The sequence below is a fragment of the Rissa tridactyla genome, chromosome 16 (assembly GCF_028500815.1).
Source record: "Rissa tridactyla isolate bRisTri1 chromosome 16, bRisTri1.patW.cur.20221130, whole genome shotgun sequence".
In the NCBI taxonomy this organism is placed as follows: Eukaryota; Metazoa; Chordata; class Aves; order Charadriiformes; family Laridae; genus Rissa; species Rissa tridactyla.
Genome location: NC_071481.1, coordinates 6,639,525 through 6,657,217, shown reverse-complemented (window position 1 = coordinate 6,657,217; position 17,693 = coordinate 6,639,525). Strand labels below are relative to the sequence as shown.

Genomic DNA, 17,693 nt, shown 5'->3' with positions numbered 1-17,693 from the left:
TAAGAGCAAAATACAGGCAGGCAGAGAGGGCAGTGGCTGCCCCAGCGTTAGGAACAGGATACAGACTGCACGGAGCAATAACGCAAGTCAGGCCCATCCCAACAAGTGTAATACTGCACCCACACGAGCCCTCTATTACAAAGCTTTAGCTCTATTAAAATTTCAGATCTGCTCTTGGTTTGCTTGCTGCGTACAGCTCCGATGGCTAAAGTGGTTCAGTGATGGGGTTTAACTGATCAGTACAGCCCCCCAAATTCAAGACCCTCACTTACTTACCATCATAATGCCTTTTTTTTTCCCCCCACAAACCAAGACCTTAACATCCCCCTACGCCCACGCATCTTATTTTCCAAACCTCTTACCTCCTGTCCTTGACCAGAGAGCAGACTGTGGCATCGGCTGCCATCAGCAAACTGGCTGAATATGGGCAGAAGCTGCAACAGCCATTGTGGTGCGAAGAGAAGTTACACATCAGAGAGACACCATCATTTATCATCTCCCCCCCGCCTTCTGCCACAATAATCCCACACCTGCCTTGAAGCTCCCTGGCAGTTCTCGTTCCACATCCAATGGCCCAGCATAACCTTGGAACCCCGACCACCTGGTGCACGTGCCAGGTTGCAGCAGGACTTTGTGCACGTTTGAAAGTGGAAATACTGATGTAGCACGTTGCGACAGTCCGGCAAACCTTGGTTCATGTTAAACAAGCCTGTGACAATTTCCCTTCCATTCTCAGCAGCTTGCGTGCCTGCAGGCCAACAGCATCTGTCCCTCTCTGAAGCGTGGGGGTGGTGTGGGAAGGAACGCAACAGCAAGATCTGTGTATCCATTACCAAAAATCACATCCTCTTAAGTAAACCCTTGGCTTTGAAGGAGGTTTGTCAGCCAGGCCCGTGGTTTTCTGGTGACTGATAACCCACGAACGAGAAATTCTCGCCGAAGTCACATAGTTCACGGGGTGGAAAACAGGAGTTCTCAGAAGCGGTGTGGTTCTGTTAATACAAGAGAAGGGGTGAAACACGTCAGGCACATTTTGTGACGTAAACACAGTGGCTGAAGAAAGCTTTGACATTTGACCGGGCCGGCACCATGTAAGGAGTTGTGCAACTCCTGCAGTAACCATGTGAGGAGAGGAGGTTGTTTTACCCACCACGCAGGGTTAACCGACTGATAAATACTTGTATCTGTTATCTTCTGGAACTGCATTAACAGATGTTCAGCCTGAATCCATAGGCAGGCGATGGTGGAAACCCTGCACTGAACCCCTCCTCGGGATGCCAATCCCTCCATGCGCAGGGAGGGAGGAGAAGCCCTTATTTGGCTGTGGAATGTGGGCAGGGATCAGTTTGGGAGCCCAGCTGGCCACGGTGTGCCCCAGGGAGAAAACACAGGAGCCCTCCAAAATAGGGAAAAGCCAAGCAGGGCTGCCCACATCCACTTGCAGATTACTGTCAGTTAGGAGGCTGGTTTCCTTCAATTAACCCTTTCCTGGGCTGTACCGCTTTCCAGAGAAGGGCCCTGTGTTCTCCTACCAACCCCAGAATTAAACCAAAGGAGACCAAACCACGCTGTGTTCACGCACACTGGTGTTTCCCCACGTGTTGTCTAGCACTGTCAGAGAATACGGCTCCCCCAGGGACCACCCAAGTTGGCTAATAACAATAAATATCTGTTTGGTACTTCCCCCCGGTGTTGCCTTGATGTGACGACCGCTGTAGGAAAGAACGGAAGGCTTCACGGGTTTGTTTTCAAAGCAACAGTCGGAAAGAGGAATATTGTACTTACTTGAAGTAGCTCAGTTGATCCCATCTCTGCGGGTTTTATTTCCGTGTCCCTCTTGTACTTTATAAATGTAGGAGGACTCCCTGAATTTCTGGTCGCAGATTGTGTACACAATTTTAGACCTGAATCTGAGCTTGAAGTTGCAGCGCCATCGCTTGCTGGAGGAGGTGAAGTAGTACAAGAGAGGGTTAAGGCAACAGTTGAAGCTCACCAGGGCTAAGGTGACCCTTCGCATTTTGTAGATGAGGTTGGTGAATGACTCATTCTGGATGACCTGGATTCTCATTAAAAAGTGGAGCAAGTGAGTGAGGTGATAGGGGAGAAAGCACAAAGTACAAATGAGCAAGATGATGTAGATAGTGGTCAGGGCCTTCCTCTTGCGAATGCTGTGCTTGATCTGGGAGATCCGCTTCACAATGAGAGGGTAACTGATCAGAATGACGGAAAATGGGATCACAAACCCAAAAACTAAGGCCAGGATGTTGTACGGTGCCATGCGATAAGTCCAGCTACTCGTAGTAAAGTTCTCAAAACACGCTATTGTGTTCCTCGCGCCACTGTTGTGGAGGGGACCTCCAAGGATAAGTGGAACCATGACACCTAGGGCGACCACCCAAAGGACCGTGACCACCATCACGTAATGGATGACTTTGATCTGGATGTATGCGAAGGGGTGCAACACTGCGATGTAGCGATCCACACAAATGCAGGTGAAAAAGGCAATGCTTAGATAAATGTTGATGTAGTACAGAGTCCCAGTTACCCTACAAGCCATGTCACCAAAGATCCAATTGTTCCGATTCAGGTGATAATGAATTTTGAATGGCAACACACAAACAAACAAGGTGTCTACCAGAGCCAGATTAATCAGGTACACGTAGGACTGAGAGGTGTGCGTCACTCTGCAGGACAGCAGGTACAGAGCCAAGACATTTTCTCCCAGTCCCAGCACAAAGACAATGCTGTAGATGACAGTAAACAAGGAATACTGGAAGTCTGCTTCCAAGCTGAATTCTGAACTGGCATTGGCAACTGTCTCATTGGAGCCTCCGTCACTCCAGGAAATACCTGCCATGATTTCTGCTGGAGGATACCTGGCACACGATAAACGTCTTAAGCCATCCCTTACCTCAGGAGGTTCTCGAGTTCTAGTTCATCTCAGGTGGGAAAGAGCTGAAGCTGCACAACTGAGCGATGTTACGGCTGGCGGAGGCTGTGGTTCAGAGGTCGGTGCTCAGGATGTTTAGATGGAAAGTGGTGTTGCTGTAAGGGAGAGTTAATCTTTTAAAACAAGGGCATTTTAGGTTTACACAGTAGTCAGATTAGTTAGTGGCTCTAAAATCATCACAAGATGACAACACCAAATTAACAGAGGTAGCTTGTTGGGTACTTTCCAAAGGAAACTCTGAAATCACACTTCCTCCCAAGAGTTGTTTACCTAATGAAGTCAAAAGCACCCGACATGGTAACTGGAACATTGGAAAGGAAAAAAAATGGTTTCACTTTAGGTAGGCAAGTATACATCGCTGCTTACGTGGGTCCTTCACTGACAGCAGAGGGACTGTACGCACACACAGACACGCGGGAGAATCAATACACACCCAGGCATGGCTAAGCCATAGCTTTAAGCGGCGTAAGACTTAGAACAACCTTTATCTCAGAGTTTTGCCAGAGCAAGAGCCATCGAAAATCTCTCTTTTCTAGGTTCAAAGTAGAGTGTTGCAACTGGGGAAAGATAAGGCAGAGGCTGTAGAATCCGGATGGCAAAGGGGACAGGTTATCTACTGCTTCTCACCAGACAAGCCCAGTAAGGATGTCTCTGACACTGTCAGGTCACAGCTCCAAAACAAACAAAAGGAATTTTTCCAAACAGCATGTACATTGTCCCCAGATTCTGTAGAAGCTGGACACAAGAGTTCCTTATGCTCAATGCTGAGTGACTGCCATGGGACGGCAAAACGCGTCTGGCTAAAGGACTCCCTGAAACTGATGCCACTCAGCCCCCTGGCAGTACGGCCCCAGGCCTCACCCAGGCACAGAAGCTGCTCACAGCACGATACCACACTAATATCGGTTCCTTTCACAGAATCTTCATGGTTGGAAAGGACCTTTAAGATCATCGAGTCCAACCAAACAACCTACAATCTCTGCCACTAGAGCATGCCCTGAAGTGCCACATCTCGACATTTCTTAAACACCTCTTTAAACACCTCTAGGGATGGTGACTCAACCCCCTCCCTGGGCAGGCTGTTCCAGTGCCTGACCACTCTAATCTAAACCTCCCCTGCCGCAACTTCAGACCATTTCCTCTGGTCCTGTCATTATTCACCCGGGAGAAGAGGCCAACACCCACACCTCTCTCCAACCTCCTTCCAGGGAGTTGTAGAGGGCAATGAGGTCTCCCCTCAGCTTCCTCTTCTCCGAGCTAAACATGCCCAGCTCCCTCAGCCTCTCCTCGTATGCCCTGGTCTCCAGAGCCCTCACCAGCCTGGTCGCTCTCCTCTGGACACGCTCCAGCACTTCAATGTCCCTCTTGTACAGAGGGGCCCAGAACTGAGCGCAGCACTCAAGGTGAGGCCTCACCAGTGCCGAGCACAGAGGCACTTTCAGCCTCACTGAATCCCCTAAATCCCTCCCCAGCTGCAACAGGATCCACTTTAAGTCTCACGTTCTTAAGAGTGGCCAGTGGGCAACGCCAACACCTCAGCTGCTGGTCAGTGAGAGGTGAAGGTTGTCACAGTGACACGTGTCCCACTAACGCTCATCGTCCATCAGGTAACATCAACCCATCTAAGCTCCAGCAGGAGTAAGGAATGGTGGCCGGGGGGAAATAATAAATCCCTGACATGGAGTATTTTACCAGTCAGTCTTCAACCCAGTTCCAACCTGTTACACAGACGCTGCAGGACCCCGCTACATACATCAATCCGTTTGAAGTTATTTTAATTCCCTGTGAAAGGTAATAGAAGTGACAGTCTACGACTGAACAGATGCTTTCCACGTGTCTAGCCACTTCTGTCTCTTATAGTAATGTACCATTTACTTCTCTACCATTTTAAACATATGGATTCTGATTAAATTCCAAATCCAGCTTTGCTTCCCCAGAGTTACTTTGTTGGGCTTTTGTTTGTTTGTTTGAGGGAGGTGTTACTTCTTCCAAACAACCAAAACGCACCACTGAACTTCTGTTTCTGTGCAAAGGTATTTGATTTACACAACCACAGAAAAGCAGACAAAGTTTCCAGTGGATTTCGAGTTCATTAAGTTATTAGAAATGTTTTCATATAAAACCAAGCTTAAGTCTTTGAACTCCGGTCAAGCGTGAGGTTTTTCTCTACCTCTTTTTAGTTTTAAAGCATCACCATCCAACAATCAGAGAAAACAGATCTCCCCGTGTACTGGGTGTCCAAATTGAATCAGCTGAAAAGAATTAGTAATGCAACATAAAAAGGAAAAGAATGCTAAATAACCCTTTGTAATAACAAATATTAATGACGGACCCCAAATAAATTATTCAGACAAGGACTTTGTATGGAAGTTTCTCTACTGATGGTAGATTTTATGATGCTAAGAGAGAGTGTTCTTTAATTAAACGTCTTTAGGTTATTTTTAACAGTTGCTCTGGGATTTAAAAAACAAAGCAAAACTCCCCAGCAGTCCTTTGTGCTACCTGCAGTTAGCCATGGGTCTGCTTCTACACCACTGCCTGGATGAACGCGGGTCGCCCACTTACTGGAGTTGATAACGAGCCCGAAAACCCAATAGGTTTTTATTGTAACCAGAAACTGGGAAACATTTGCAGAAACAGCAATAGCAGGTATTTTTGCACTGCAACTATTGAAAAAAAACCCAAACGCACCAAACTAAAAAACCCACGCTGCGATACCTGAGCCTGCAGTAGCAGTTGCTTGATTAACACCTGAACAGCACTAGTAGTTGGTTTGGTTTTCTGCCCTGTAAAGACTCATAAAAAGTTCAGTCAGAAAGTTAACTCACCGGAGCTCAGACCATCATCTCCCGTGCAAAGGCTGCAGCTGAGTACACCGGCCTCTCCAAAGAGTCCCCACAGTGAGGAGGTCACTGCTAAGCTCTTCTGCGTAGAGTTTTAACACCAGAACAGGCTGCGCTGCAAGATGCCCTGCAGAGTCTCCCGCGTTGCTCTGCAGAAAGAAACCACAGGAAGCGAAGATGAAAAGCCGTCACTCGGATCCCAGACACAGCACTTGCCCCGCCAGCGAAGCGTTCCGCCCCCCCAGAACCGGGGGGAGAGCACAGCACCCAGCCGGCACAGCGCGTGCTTCGGTTCTCTCCATGCACCCACTGCAGGAGGGAGGCACAATGCTCCCACCCAAAGCCACCCGTGACCAGCTCAGCCCGCCCTGCCCTCCAGTCCCACCAGTCTGCAGAGCCAGAGCTGCCCCTCTGGAACCAGGTGCCAGTGCTTCGGTCTGAGACGCTCTGAAAGGGGCCTGCAGCCGCACTCTCACTTCCCCTCAAAGCAAGGAAGAGCAAGACATTGCTGCCATTCCCTTTCAGGCAAAACCGCTGTCTAAAACCATACGGGCACGTTAAAGTTTGGAACACAGATGGACAAGCCCCGCTGCTGGTGTGGATCTGACCTTACAGCATCCCCGCCTCTGGGTTCTCACCCAGCAAAGCTGTACCAGGAAAGCACAAACAGGTCCCACAGCAGCTTCAGCTCTCGTTTTCCATGGTGGAGACCCACGACTCCTCCAAAGCTCTGTCATCGTCTTTGGGAGTTAGTCCTCACGGCAATAAAGCAGCTGGCAGTCAGCACGCTCCACGGGAAGGGAGAGAGTAACCAGAAGTGTCTTGCCTTTCCTTCTCACACTGTCAAAAGCAGGTCTCTGACAAAACTACTGCCTGGAACCGAGTAGGGAAGAGATGTGTCACTTCTCACGAGGGGACACCTAGGAACAGGCTGTCCTCCTGTTCTGTATGAGGAACACTCCCTAACTCAAACCCTACTGCCAAAGGCAAGGGTGGCCTTAAGAGAGGTCAAAAAGAACTGCTGCCTGCCCCTCTGTCGTCCTTGTGGCTCTCCACCGTGCAAACAGGGAGTGGAAACTCCACAGTCTCTCAAGGCGTTATTAAGATTCTTCCTTTATTTATCTGAAAACAATCATCTATATCACTTTGAATTGCCACGTAACAAAGAACATCCTCTTACCTGATCAAGCGGGCTGCCTGCTCTGACAAACTGGCTTTCTCTGTCATTCTTCTCCTCTCATGGACAAAGGGGAGATTATGGTGGTACCAGGAATCTCAGCTGCACGTTGCTTCCACTCCAGGAGTGTTTAAACCAGGTATTGCTGCTTCTGTGAACTTCCGAAGTCAAAATTCTCATCCTCTTTCCTGTAACCTAGCACTCTAACAGCCATTTTATAACCAAAACAGACAGGGATTCTGATGTCATTCATGAGGAAAAAACCACAAGTCACCCAATGGGTATTTTATTGCTGGGGCAAGCAGGCAAAACCCGAGGTTAGAGTGGTTTAAAAAAAAAAAACAGAAAAAAAATAAAGGGAAAGAAAAAAAGAGTTCTCTCTGCTCTGCACTATGATTCACGTGCCCTTCGATCACCGACAGACTCCAGCGCGACCTGCAGCGCCGCTGCACCAACAGCTATGGCAGAGCAGACGGCGGCAACAAGCAAATGAAGGCCCAGCAACAGCGTGGCAGCCACCTTCTGCTGCAGAGCCTCCACCACCCAAAGCTTCATTTCATGTCACCACCGAAAGCGCTTCATTTCAAGCTGAGGCTGACTCCCTCGTACAGCTGCTCCTGTGCCACCAGGCCAGGCTGCGACCATTAAAACAGGTTGTAAGTGACCTCAAAGGAACTTTCCCCTGTAACACGCCACATCCGAAGTGCAACAGACATGACTTTGTACCAGGGAACAGGATCATGTAAACACCACTACAGTTCAGCAAGAGAGTGACTGCTGATGAGGAGAGGAAACAGCAAGTATTTTCAAAGGCTATTTCTGCAAGTCACCGCATCAAACAGTAACAGCTGTCCCTTGCAGTTTGCTGTACAAAGCCGGGGCTACAGAGGAGAGGGCAGAGAGGGAGTGTGCTACATTCTCCCCCGTTCTAAGCCTGTATCCTTCCCACACGCACCACAGAAGGAGAAAAAAATCCCAAACAACAACAAAACCAAAAACCCCAAGCCCCGCTCCTTCCTCCTCCTGTTTGAGACACACACACCAGAATTGCAGAAAAAAAGAAGTAAACGCGGTTATCCGAAAGCAGCATGGACTTGTTCTTCCTTTCCCCTTGGCAGTCTCAGAGGGCAAGAACAAACAATAGGCAGATGCCTACAGTCCCAGTCAATGATTTTTATTGAGACCAAGACCGTGTATTGCGTAAAGAGCACTTGGCAAACGTCCATCCCAAATCCACAACAGTCCTTTCAGACACGGCTGTATCTCACAGAGCTGCTATTCTCCTGGGGCAACTGTAGTGTCCAAATCTGAGAGGGAAAGAACCAAGAAAACACTGATGTAGGGAAAAAAGATGGCACTGAAACCACGTGAAAGCCCTCAGAACCTGTGCTCTTCGTTTCCTGCCTGGGCTCCTTCCACACTGGCACAGAACCCTTAGAAAAAGCTCCATTGGAGAGGGCCCAGCCCAGGACGCAGCAGCTGCCTTCTCAAGGCCAGGCCAAGGGCTCAGAACTCCATTCGAGCTCCTTCCACTGCTCTTTGTTGCTTCCCCTTCCCTTCCATCTTCCTTAAGCCCCAGCGTGAGCGCTGCTGCTGCAGGAGACGGCACGCTCGAAGCCCACCCGTAGGAGGTCTGTGGTCTGGCGGAGACAAGGCAGCCTGGAGAAGGTCTGCAGTGTGGTGGACAGTCCTTTGTATCCACATTTCATGGGCACTGGATTAATCAGAGACAGATTAATCCTTGCAGCTTTAAATACCTGCTATCCCTAGCAGGGACGTCAAACTTCCATGACATCCATTTGCTATCTTCTGCAAATTTAGCCCTGTTCCCCTTTTTTTTTGTTTTTAAGCTAAAAAAATGAAATAGTTTAGATCAGATGCTGTTAAATTAAGAGAGCCACCATATAAGCAAAAGGCTCATCTGCTCTCTGTTCTCCAAACTGTACAATCCTCTCATGAACACCAAGAGAGAAGCGAGTGAACAGAAGGATCTGTGACGCCTCGATACCACAGCAGAGTTGGTCTTTATACATGGTCAAGGGACAGAACAAGAATTTATGAAAATTTAAAGTATCATTCACGTGAGAACTCAAAGTCAGTGTCAACACAACTTCTCTTTTACTATCCTGAAAGTAAGAGGATATCTACCAGGAAAAAAAATTACACAGTTTTTCCATAACTGCTGCAAACACCTCTACAGCCTGGGGCATTCACTACAACGTGGGTGTCAATGAACAAAGGCGTGAGCCATAGGTCAGCCTGGGGGTGTTACTGCTCCCTTCAGTATCGGATCTGACTCCTACAAAACAAATGCCATTCTCTGCATTCACCTACCTGCTTCGTTATATTCCACTGATTTTAGAAAGAGTCCAGATGGTGGAGCCATGGCATTCGGTGGAAAAGCTCGTGAATCTTTTATCTCCAGTAACTCCTTTATATGATGAGGTGCTAGTTTTCCCTGGCCAACTGCAACTAGAGCCCCAACCATTCTTCGGACCTGGAAAAAACAGAGAAAACAGCTTAGGAAGTGCCCTTGTAAAACTGAAAGGGATTAGGAAGTTCTGTCTGGCGTCTCGCGCTATCGGCAGTGTTATGCTGTGTTAACAGCCCACAGTGACTACTGATGGCAAGTCAAGCTACAAACCTCATCAGAGAGTTCAGTGCCTGTCACTCAGGAAAGAATGATACCACCATGATTTCTTAATATAAGCCTGCTCCTGAATATAGGTACATCATGTCTAGATGCGGCGCTTCAGGGAATGCTCTAGTGGCAGAGATTGTAGGTTGTTTGGTTGGACTCGATGATCTTAAGGGTCCTTTCCAACCATGAAGATTCTGTGATCATTATTATTAAACCCATAGTTCCCAGAAAGCCTAGTTTCTAGCATTCCTCTACTGTTCCTAGTACTACCAGTTGTTCCCAGTGCCAGGCACTTTGCTCCAGCTGGGTGTTCAGAGGGAAGCAAGCATTTCCCCCCCACAAAAAATGTTTTGACCCTTGTTTTAAGTGCCACTGAAGTATCCCAAGTCACAGCCCAGACTCGCCCATCAGGATTCAAGCCAGTCCTGGCTGCCCCTCATATGCCTTTGGTATCACACGCCTCCAGGGAGCATCTCCAGTGCCCGCTTTATTTCTTCAGAAAGATCCTACTCCCTTTGTCACCGAGCACATCCCAGCAGTCCCAGTCACCCCACAGTCTGCAGAGGAAAGGTGTCCCTTCCCCTTTCAGCAGGGATTGTGTGGGCTGCCTAGGTTCTGCGTTGATTGCAGTGATGTGACAACACGCAGCAGCTGAGCTTCTCTGCAACGTGCAGTGGCACAGCATCTTCTAGTGACCAAAGCTGGTGGTGGGGAAGGGAAAAGAGCTAGCAGAATTACCCTGCTTCCTTTAAGTCTTCCCTCCCTACAACTACAGGCCTTCATAAGAACGAGATGAGGAGCTGTAACACAATGATCTCCAGCTACACAGCACTGCCTTGGAGCAAGGCTTGGTCTTGTTCTCGTCACGTGTGGGAAGAAAGCTGAGCAGAGGATGGTTTCTGTTTCAGAAACAGCAGCAGCACCCACACATCCGTCTGTGGCAGGAAGCTCGTGGGCCTGCTGGGAGAGTTGAGCTCACAGGTTCTTCATACATAAGCAACACCGTTTCCAGGTGAGGCTTGCTTCTCTTTCAGAAAGCCAAAAAAGTAACAGGAAAAAAACCCCAAGTAGGACAGCCTGCCAGACAACATCCCCAGTGCAGCAAACCGGTATTTCAAACACCTCTGCGTGTCACAACTTCCATTCCCTCCCTCCACACAAATCTCACACCACCGTGCTCACCTCCTGCGTAAACACCTCTCACGCTTCAGCATCCTCTCAGCTAAAAAACACCCTTTCCTTCTGTATCCCTAGAAGATACGCTGCTCCAGGAGGGCCGAGACATGGATCCGCCAATGCCACCTGCACACCAAATGCTAATTCCCTATGATCTATTACATCCTTCTGTGGTGGCTACATTTATCTCCACCCCTTCTTTGAGCTGAAGACATCCTTCCGAAGGCACAGAACTGACCACTTGTCTTCCTGGTACTTCTGATGTCAAGGCAGCCTCACGAAGCTGCTGTCGAGGAATAACTGACAAGTAAGGGCCCCTCAACTTGTGCCAAAAGCGCTCTCAGCAAGGCACTCCTAGAGAGACTTCTATCCAGAGATCAGTATACAGGCGGTTACCTACTTCTCGTGGGCATTGTGGAAGCTTGTGCATGAAACATCTAGAGATGGTTCACGGAAACATCTTTTTCCCCTGGGGAAACTAAGGATGAAGCCAGAGAAGGTAAGAGCTCTCCTCCAGTCTCGAATTTTACAGGCAACAGCAGTACCAACACATGTGGGGGAAACTGGCCAAGCAGACACTGTCCTGCCTGATTCACCTTCTCACACTGCTGCCAGAACACATCCCCGCTTGCGCAGAAGCGATCAGTCATTTGGCCTAAATAAACATTCATTCTATTAATGACCTTTCAAAGCACACCAAGCTCTCCAAAAACTTAAACGTAGTGCTGTAATGAAGCATCGGTCTAAGTTTCTGATCCATTAACATTTACAAAAGAATAAACCAAAGCCCACTAAGCAACCTGTTTATCACTGCTAATGAAAAAGGGCCAACAAGCCAAGATATATTTATCCAAAGGCAAGCACTGTCTCTCTCTGTGTGCTCTGATCTTAAACTGCACTGTAGGAGCCTGCCTTTAAGCAGATGGCACAGAGAAGCACAGATCCTTGACGTATGTTATTTTATCCATCCCTCACTAGAGGTCATTGTATGCTATGACTTTAGCTTTGATGTCTCCATGCTTGGAGTTAGCTAGTGTAAATGCAGACTAATGGTGTACATCTCTAATAGCCATGTGCTTGCTGCCTCCCCCTTTCTCCACGCTATTCAGCAAAAATATACATATACAGTTTCTGGGGCTGTTTAACCCTTTTCTCTAATGATGTCAATACTTATACAGCTATATGAGGTGAGATCAAAGGTCCGCCTAGTCTAGTCTCTTCTCTATGAGGGAGGGCAGAAGCAGATGCTCAGGTAGCAGAGTGCAAGTTCAGCGTGTCCAGCCTGTTCCTGCTTCACTCCAGCCTGCCAGCTCGCTGTGCAGAGAGGGCATTAGGCTGAGCCGAGTATTATGGGTAACTGTTCTCTCTGCACAATGTCACTAAAGTAGCATTTCCATTCTAATGCCCTAAATGGGTTACCGGCATTTTCTCCTTGTCACAAGACCATCTGATGAGGCAAATCCCTGCTGTATATCAAGCCCTTCTCAAGCATGTTGTTGTTCTTCCCTTGCTCATATCCAGACACCCACTGTCAGAAAGCTTACAGAGCACTGCTTGGCACAGGATAAAAACAAATTTGTTTTGTCAAAATGGAATAAAAAATAGCTGCTTGCTGTTCCCACAAAACACCCCCTCTCTCCTCCGAAAAACAAGCCCTCTCTTGCCTATTCCCTGTCTCCAGAGTGCGACCATGGCCAGGATAGGCAGAATGAGAACAGCCAACTCTTTCCTAATGAGGTGATCCATTAAGCTGTGGAGAGAGCTGTCTCTCCCGAGGACAGCAGCAAAATCCCCACTGGAGTTATTTCAAAGAAAACCCAGCAGAGACTAGACAGCATGGCAGAGGGAAAGATGCTGCAGTCATGCCTGCGTAGCTGAATCAGGTCTTCCCATCTCTCCTTTGTGCAACACCGAGAATTACTTCATGCTCCAAATCCAGAAAGTAAAATTCCAGGCAGTCTTTGCTGGGCCCAGTGCCATTCAGCAGAGCAAGAACATATGTCTGTTGGGTTTTACCACTCAGACTGCAAGGACAAAGCTTGCGGAAAACCAAACTTTCCATCCTCCCACACGATTCTGTGACTTTGGACATTCATTTTAGACAAAAATTTAAGAGATTCTGGTTCTACCAGATAAAACAAAGAATAGAGAATGTCAGCTCTCTGATGCTAGGTCCCTGTGTGTGTCACACAGCTGTAACACCAGCTCTGACACACTGCCAAACCAATCAATAATTACAGTGATGGCGACACTTTGGTTCTTGGAGGCAAAGTGTGTGCCAAATACAGCACCAAACAGTACCTGTCGGTAAAGAAATGATCTGCTCCTGAACTTCAGCTCCCAGAACTCCAGCCCCCTAAAGAAAGGAGAAAAAAAAGCATTTAAAATCACATTTCAAATGGCTCTTCTACCCACAAGAGAAGTATAAATCACAGGTGAATGCGAGTAGAATGAGCAAGAAGCTGCACATCCCCCAATTAACCTGAAAAAGCATCATGAGCTTTTGAACACCAGACTGTTCATTTGCTACTCAGATGCAGACATTTTCTGGGGTGAAACAATTCCTGCCTGTTTTGTATTTACTGAGTTTTATGGAGCTTGATCTTCCTGCTGCCTTACACCTAAGTATATAACCTTTCAAATAAAAGGGAAAGGGCAACACAAACCAAGGTGCAACTTAGCAGTCTGTGTATAGCATTAGATATATATAAACACAGATATCATCTAATCATACATCAGATCTGCCAACAGAGCACAAAAATGAGCAGGTTTTCACTTCAGTACCTGCATCCCCAAAACTTCCACACTATCAAGAAATCCTAGAAGTCACTTTGATAAAAGCAACAATAAAATAACAATAAAAAAACCAAACAAACTCACTAACAGTTTATAAATGCTCCTTATTGCCCATAGCCTTCCCACAGCAAAGAGACAAAGCTTACCTTGCATAATCCAGAAAAGCAAGTATTTACATGCAAACCCTCTCCTCTCCTCCCTTGCAATGAGCCCAGTAAGTGGGTGTCTAAGGGCTATGGAGACTTAAATCGGGTGTGAGAAAAGCACAGCTGTAACATATTTGTCTGGAGGACTCAGATGGACAGGCTGGGTTTGCTGGAAACACCTGGGTATCCAGAAAGGGGCTACCCGTTCCCTGGGAGAGGGAACATCTCTTGTGAGCCATAGAAGAAAGGTGAGGCAAGGACAACGTGATTCCCAGGCCCACACTCCAGGGGAGGTTTAGACTGGATATTAGGAAAAATTTCTTCACCGAAAGGGTTATCAAGCATTGGAACAGGCTGCCCGGGGAAGCAGTGGGATCACCATCCCTGGAGGTATGTAAAAGCCAGGCAGACGTGGTGCTGAGGGACATGGGGTAGTGGTGGTTTTGGCAGAGTTAGGCTGACGGTTGGACTCGATGATCTGAAAGGTCCCTTCCAACCTCGACGATTCTGTGATCAGGGCAGGGCTAGCAGGAAGAGAAACTGTGACACAGTCATTGCAGGGAGCAGCCACAAGCTGTTTTCTCACAGGATTTACAAAGTACTGCTTTTAGCCCTCCCTGTCGCATATGTTGACATATGCAAAGGCAGCTCCTGCCCCCGGATTCCTCTTTATGTCAGGAAATGACAAGGTTTCTATCACTTACGTACGGTCTGCTCTCCCCCCAGCTCGATGCGCGTGGCATACAGCCATGTGCACTGCTACACACATGTGCAAATACCCAGCACATCGAGGTCATAATTCAGCTCAGCTCTTTAGCAAAGCACAGGAGACAGTTTTTTCAAATTACACGCACCTTCTTTAGCCAGGATTCTCCTGTCTCACTTGTCCTGACAAGATATATTAAGCTACAAAAGATGGGTCAAGATAGGAAAAATCTTTTGTAGACTTTGAAAGAGAACAAGATATTTTTCTTTGAGGGAAACTTTGTTTTTACTGCCAATCTCAGATAATTTTGCTTACCAGCAAAAACCCCTGCTGTCTTTTTCCACTTGGCAGCAGAAGCCAGCACCTTGCAATGAATAATACATATTCAGGTAGAAAACAGGAGACAGAGCAATCACTCCCCAGGAATAAGCGATGGGGCTAAGTCTCCGAACACATCCTTAGCATTCAAAAGCTTTTTGTCAGGACGGGGCACTAACTCCACTTCCACTGTTGCTGAGCAACTGAGTTTGATGGAAGGAATCATTTTAACAGCTAGCCTTTACACAGACAAGTGGTCAATTCATAAGATTGGTTTAAGTTCATAATGGAAGGAAAGAATGAGAAAGAAAAGCTGCATTATTTGACTAAGAGACCATGGTTTATCATGCTACAGATTCCTCCCTCTGAAACAGAAAATAAACCTCCTTAGATTAGGCTAAAAAAAAATTAATAAAATCTATTTAGCTTTTACTGCTACCCCAGCCTTTTCATTGCAGAAACAGTTCATTCTGCTACTGCAGTGATGAAATAAGTACACGTGCACTGCAGGCATATTTGCCGTCTCATTTGCAGAACGGGCAAACAAACACCAGCTCCATGTCTGCAACTCTTCTCATAGGGAGAGTTTTACAGATTAAAAGTAACTAGGACACTGTAATTAAAAAACCCTGAACAAACAAACAACAAAAAAAGCCCAACAACCCCCAGCCTGTCACAAAGACCCAAAACCCACAACTTTTTTTCTCTAGCTCAGAAAACTCATGGTTGTGGCTATTACTAACAAAGTATTCTAAGAGAATTAAATGCTATTGTAACGCACTGAAAATGGGCTTCTCAAAGCCATCCCCTTCAGCGTAAACATTCATTAAATCAATTTATATTGACATATTATAAAAATGACTCACTATAAAACACAAGTTTGGCTGCATGTGTCACCAAAAGCAAAAATATTCAGCATCTAGCTTGATGCTTTTGAACCAGTTTTTAGGTTTCCTCTTTCTCGTGAGCTGGTTTTGGCCTCATGTGGGATGGGTTTATGCAGGAAGTTTTGCAAAGAATGGCAAATTCCCTTTTTCACGTTAAAATTGAAGACATAAAAAAAGAACTGATCTGTATTAAATCTCAGAGATCAGTCAACTGACAATAGCAGGTCTGGATTTGGAAAGTAATGTGGTCCGTATGCACACACGGGTGATTTCAACAAGACTGGTAATGGTTTTTTTTTTCAGGTTATCTCAGGACTCTGCCACTCAAGATGCAACTCCTCATAAAGGACGAGATAATATTGTGGATGAAGCATTTCACTGTTACTTGTGTCCCTAAGCTTAACCACACTTGACAGAGGGAGGCCAAGCTCTCCGTTCAGCAACGGCAACCCAATAACAAGCAGCAGGAATGCAGCCACCTGACAGCACCCATTTTCCTCTCCAGCCCTCCATCTCCCATGGGGATGCCGTTTCTTAGCTCCAAGAAGGTGGGAAGTAAGCATTTACATCTGGCACTGTGTGCCTGTGTCCTTGCTTTTATACAGCAGAGAGTGGCAGTGCCATACCCAACTGGGTGGCTCCTTATAATGTGGCTGTGTGCTGACAGGCACCAACGCTGAGCCGGAAAAGCAGGAATTGGAGAAGATGGGAGGAACTGAAAGACCAGGGTTACTCAGCGCATACAGATCTCTCTCTGTTTTTGCAGCTTCCTTTCGGTTTTTGTCTTACACTGCTGCTGGCAAAATACACCGTTCTAAGACACAGTGGAAGAAACAGGGGGCTATTTGCAAACTGCAGTGAGGCTCCAAAGCTTGGAGCACGGCACTTCTTGTTACAGACAGCTCAGCAGGTATTCAAATCTAATGGAGGGTCGGTGGGGAAAACTACAAGGAAAAGGGTCTTCTCCTACTCAGATAGCAGGAAAACACAGTTTGGAAACAGATAACAGCAAGGTTTGCTTTCAAGCTGAAACACAACATCCATGTATCTGTGAAAGAAGCAGCATGAAGGCTAAAGCCATGTTCAGATGATAAATACCCATGACCTTTCTGGGAAAAAACTTCCCTTTCTGCTAGAGAGAGAATACATCAAGCCACTTAATTTCAATACTTGCAAGACCTGGTCCTGAAAGAACAATCATTTGCATATGTAACAACTGAGGAATATTGGACTTTCCTTCATCAACATCCCTTGGGAAGACAGGAGGAGTTACTGGTGTGAACTGAGTGGATCGGCACAGCTACAGCAGTGGGCTACGTGTCAGGTGGGGTTTTTTTCCTTCTATTTGCGGCCTTTAGGAAAAGCTAAGTCAGCAGCAAGGGAAAAAAAAAGTCCCATCCCCTTGCAGAGCTGGTCTTTAGCAACCAAAATGAGTGTAAATGCTGGAAGCACCTCATAGGAATTGCTCTGTGCTAGATTCCATACACCAGTTTATAATATCCTGCCTTTTAATGTACAAACAACCAGACCAGTTTCCTGCTTATCTTTTTCCCCCCGAGGACATTGGAGAGGAGAGGGAAAGAAATGTCCTTTCCAAGCTGTCACTAAACAGAGCCCCGCTGACACCATCACAGGACTGTGAGGGCAATGTGCAGCAAAACAGGAGGTCAGTTCTCAAAGCAGTGCTGGAAAGCAGCTCTTCAGAGAAAGCGAGCACTAGCTGAGCAGAGCAACTCCTCAGCTGAGCATCTGGGATCTCACCTGTGTTCATAGTGGTGGGACAGGAAACCAGAAGAGGGTCGGATGTCTACCTGGAGGATGGTTCTGATTGGAGACTGGAAAGGTGTTTCGGAGTTAAGCGAGCGAAAGGTGCTGAAGTCGTGGGTTCCCAGCAGGAACTGGGCTGCATCCTGCATGGCGGGCACATTCAGGTGGCTGAAATTAAACATGCAGAGCAAAAGGAAAGGCACATCAGGTGGGACCAAGTATGTTACATGGGCCAAAGTCCAATTAACTGATGAGAGGCTGAAACCTGGCACACAAATTTAACACT

The 17,693-nt window shown here is 47.1% G+C and overlaps 2 protein-coding genes across 2 annotated transcripts in view; both read right to left on the bottom strand.

Moving 5' to 3' along the window:
* Positions 1-855: 855 nt before the first annotated feature.
* On the bottom strand, positions 856-2,869 carry LOC128918227 (lysophosphatidic acid receptor 6-like). Its single transcript, XM_054222167.1, has 2 exons — positions 1,786-2,869; positions 856-992 (listed from the first exon to the last, which is right to left on the bottom strand). The coding sequence occupies exon 1, from the start codon at positions 2,855-2,857 to the stop codon at positions 1,796-1,798; it is 1,062 nt and encodes a 353-aa protein (XP_054078142.1). The 5' UTR covers positions 2,858-2,869; the 3' UTR covers positions 856-992; positions 1,786-1,795.
* Positions 2,870-7,996: 5,127 nt separating this feature from the next.
* PUSL1 (pseudouridine synthase like 1) overlaps positions 7,997-17,693 on the bottom strand; it is a 28,256-nt gene continuing 18,559 nt past the window's right edge. The window contains exons 5-8 of the mRNA XM_054222168.1: positions 17,402-17,575; positions 13,089-13,143; positions 9,305-9,467; positions 7,997-8,277 (exon numbers count right to left, since the gene is read on the bottom strand). Of these exons, the coding sequence (XP_054078143.1) occupies positions 8,246-8,277; positions 9,305-9,467; positions 13,089-13,143; positions 17,402-17,575 (424 nt within the window). The 3' untranslated portion in view covers positions 7,997-8,245. The remainder of the gene's footprint in view (positions 8,278-9,304; positions 9,468-13,088; positions 13,144-17,401; positions 17,576-17,693) is intronic.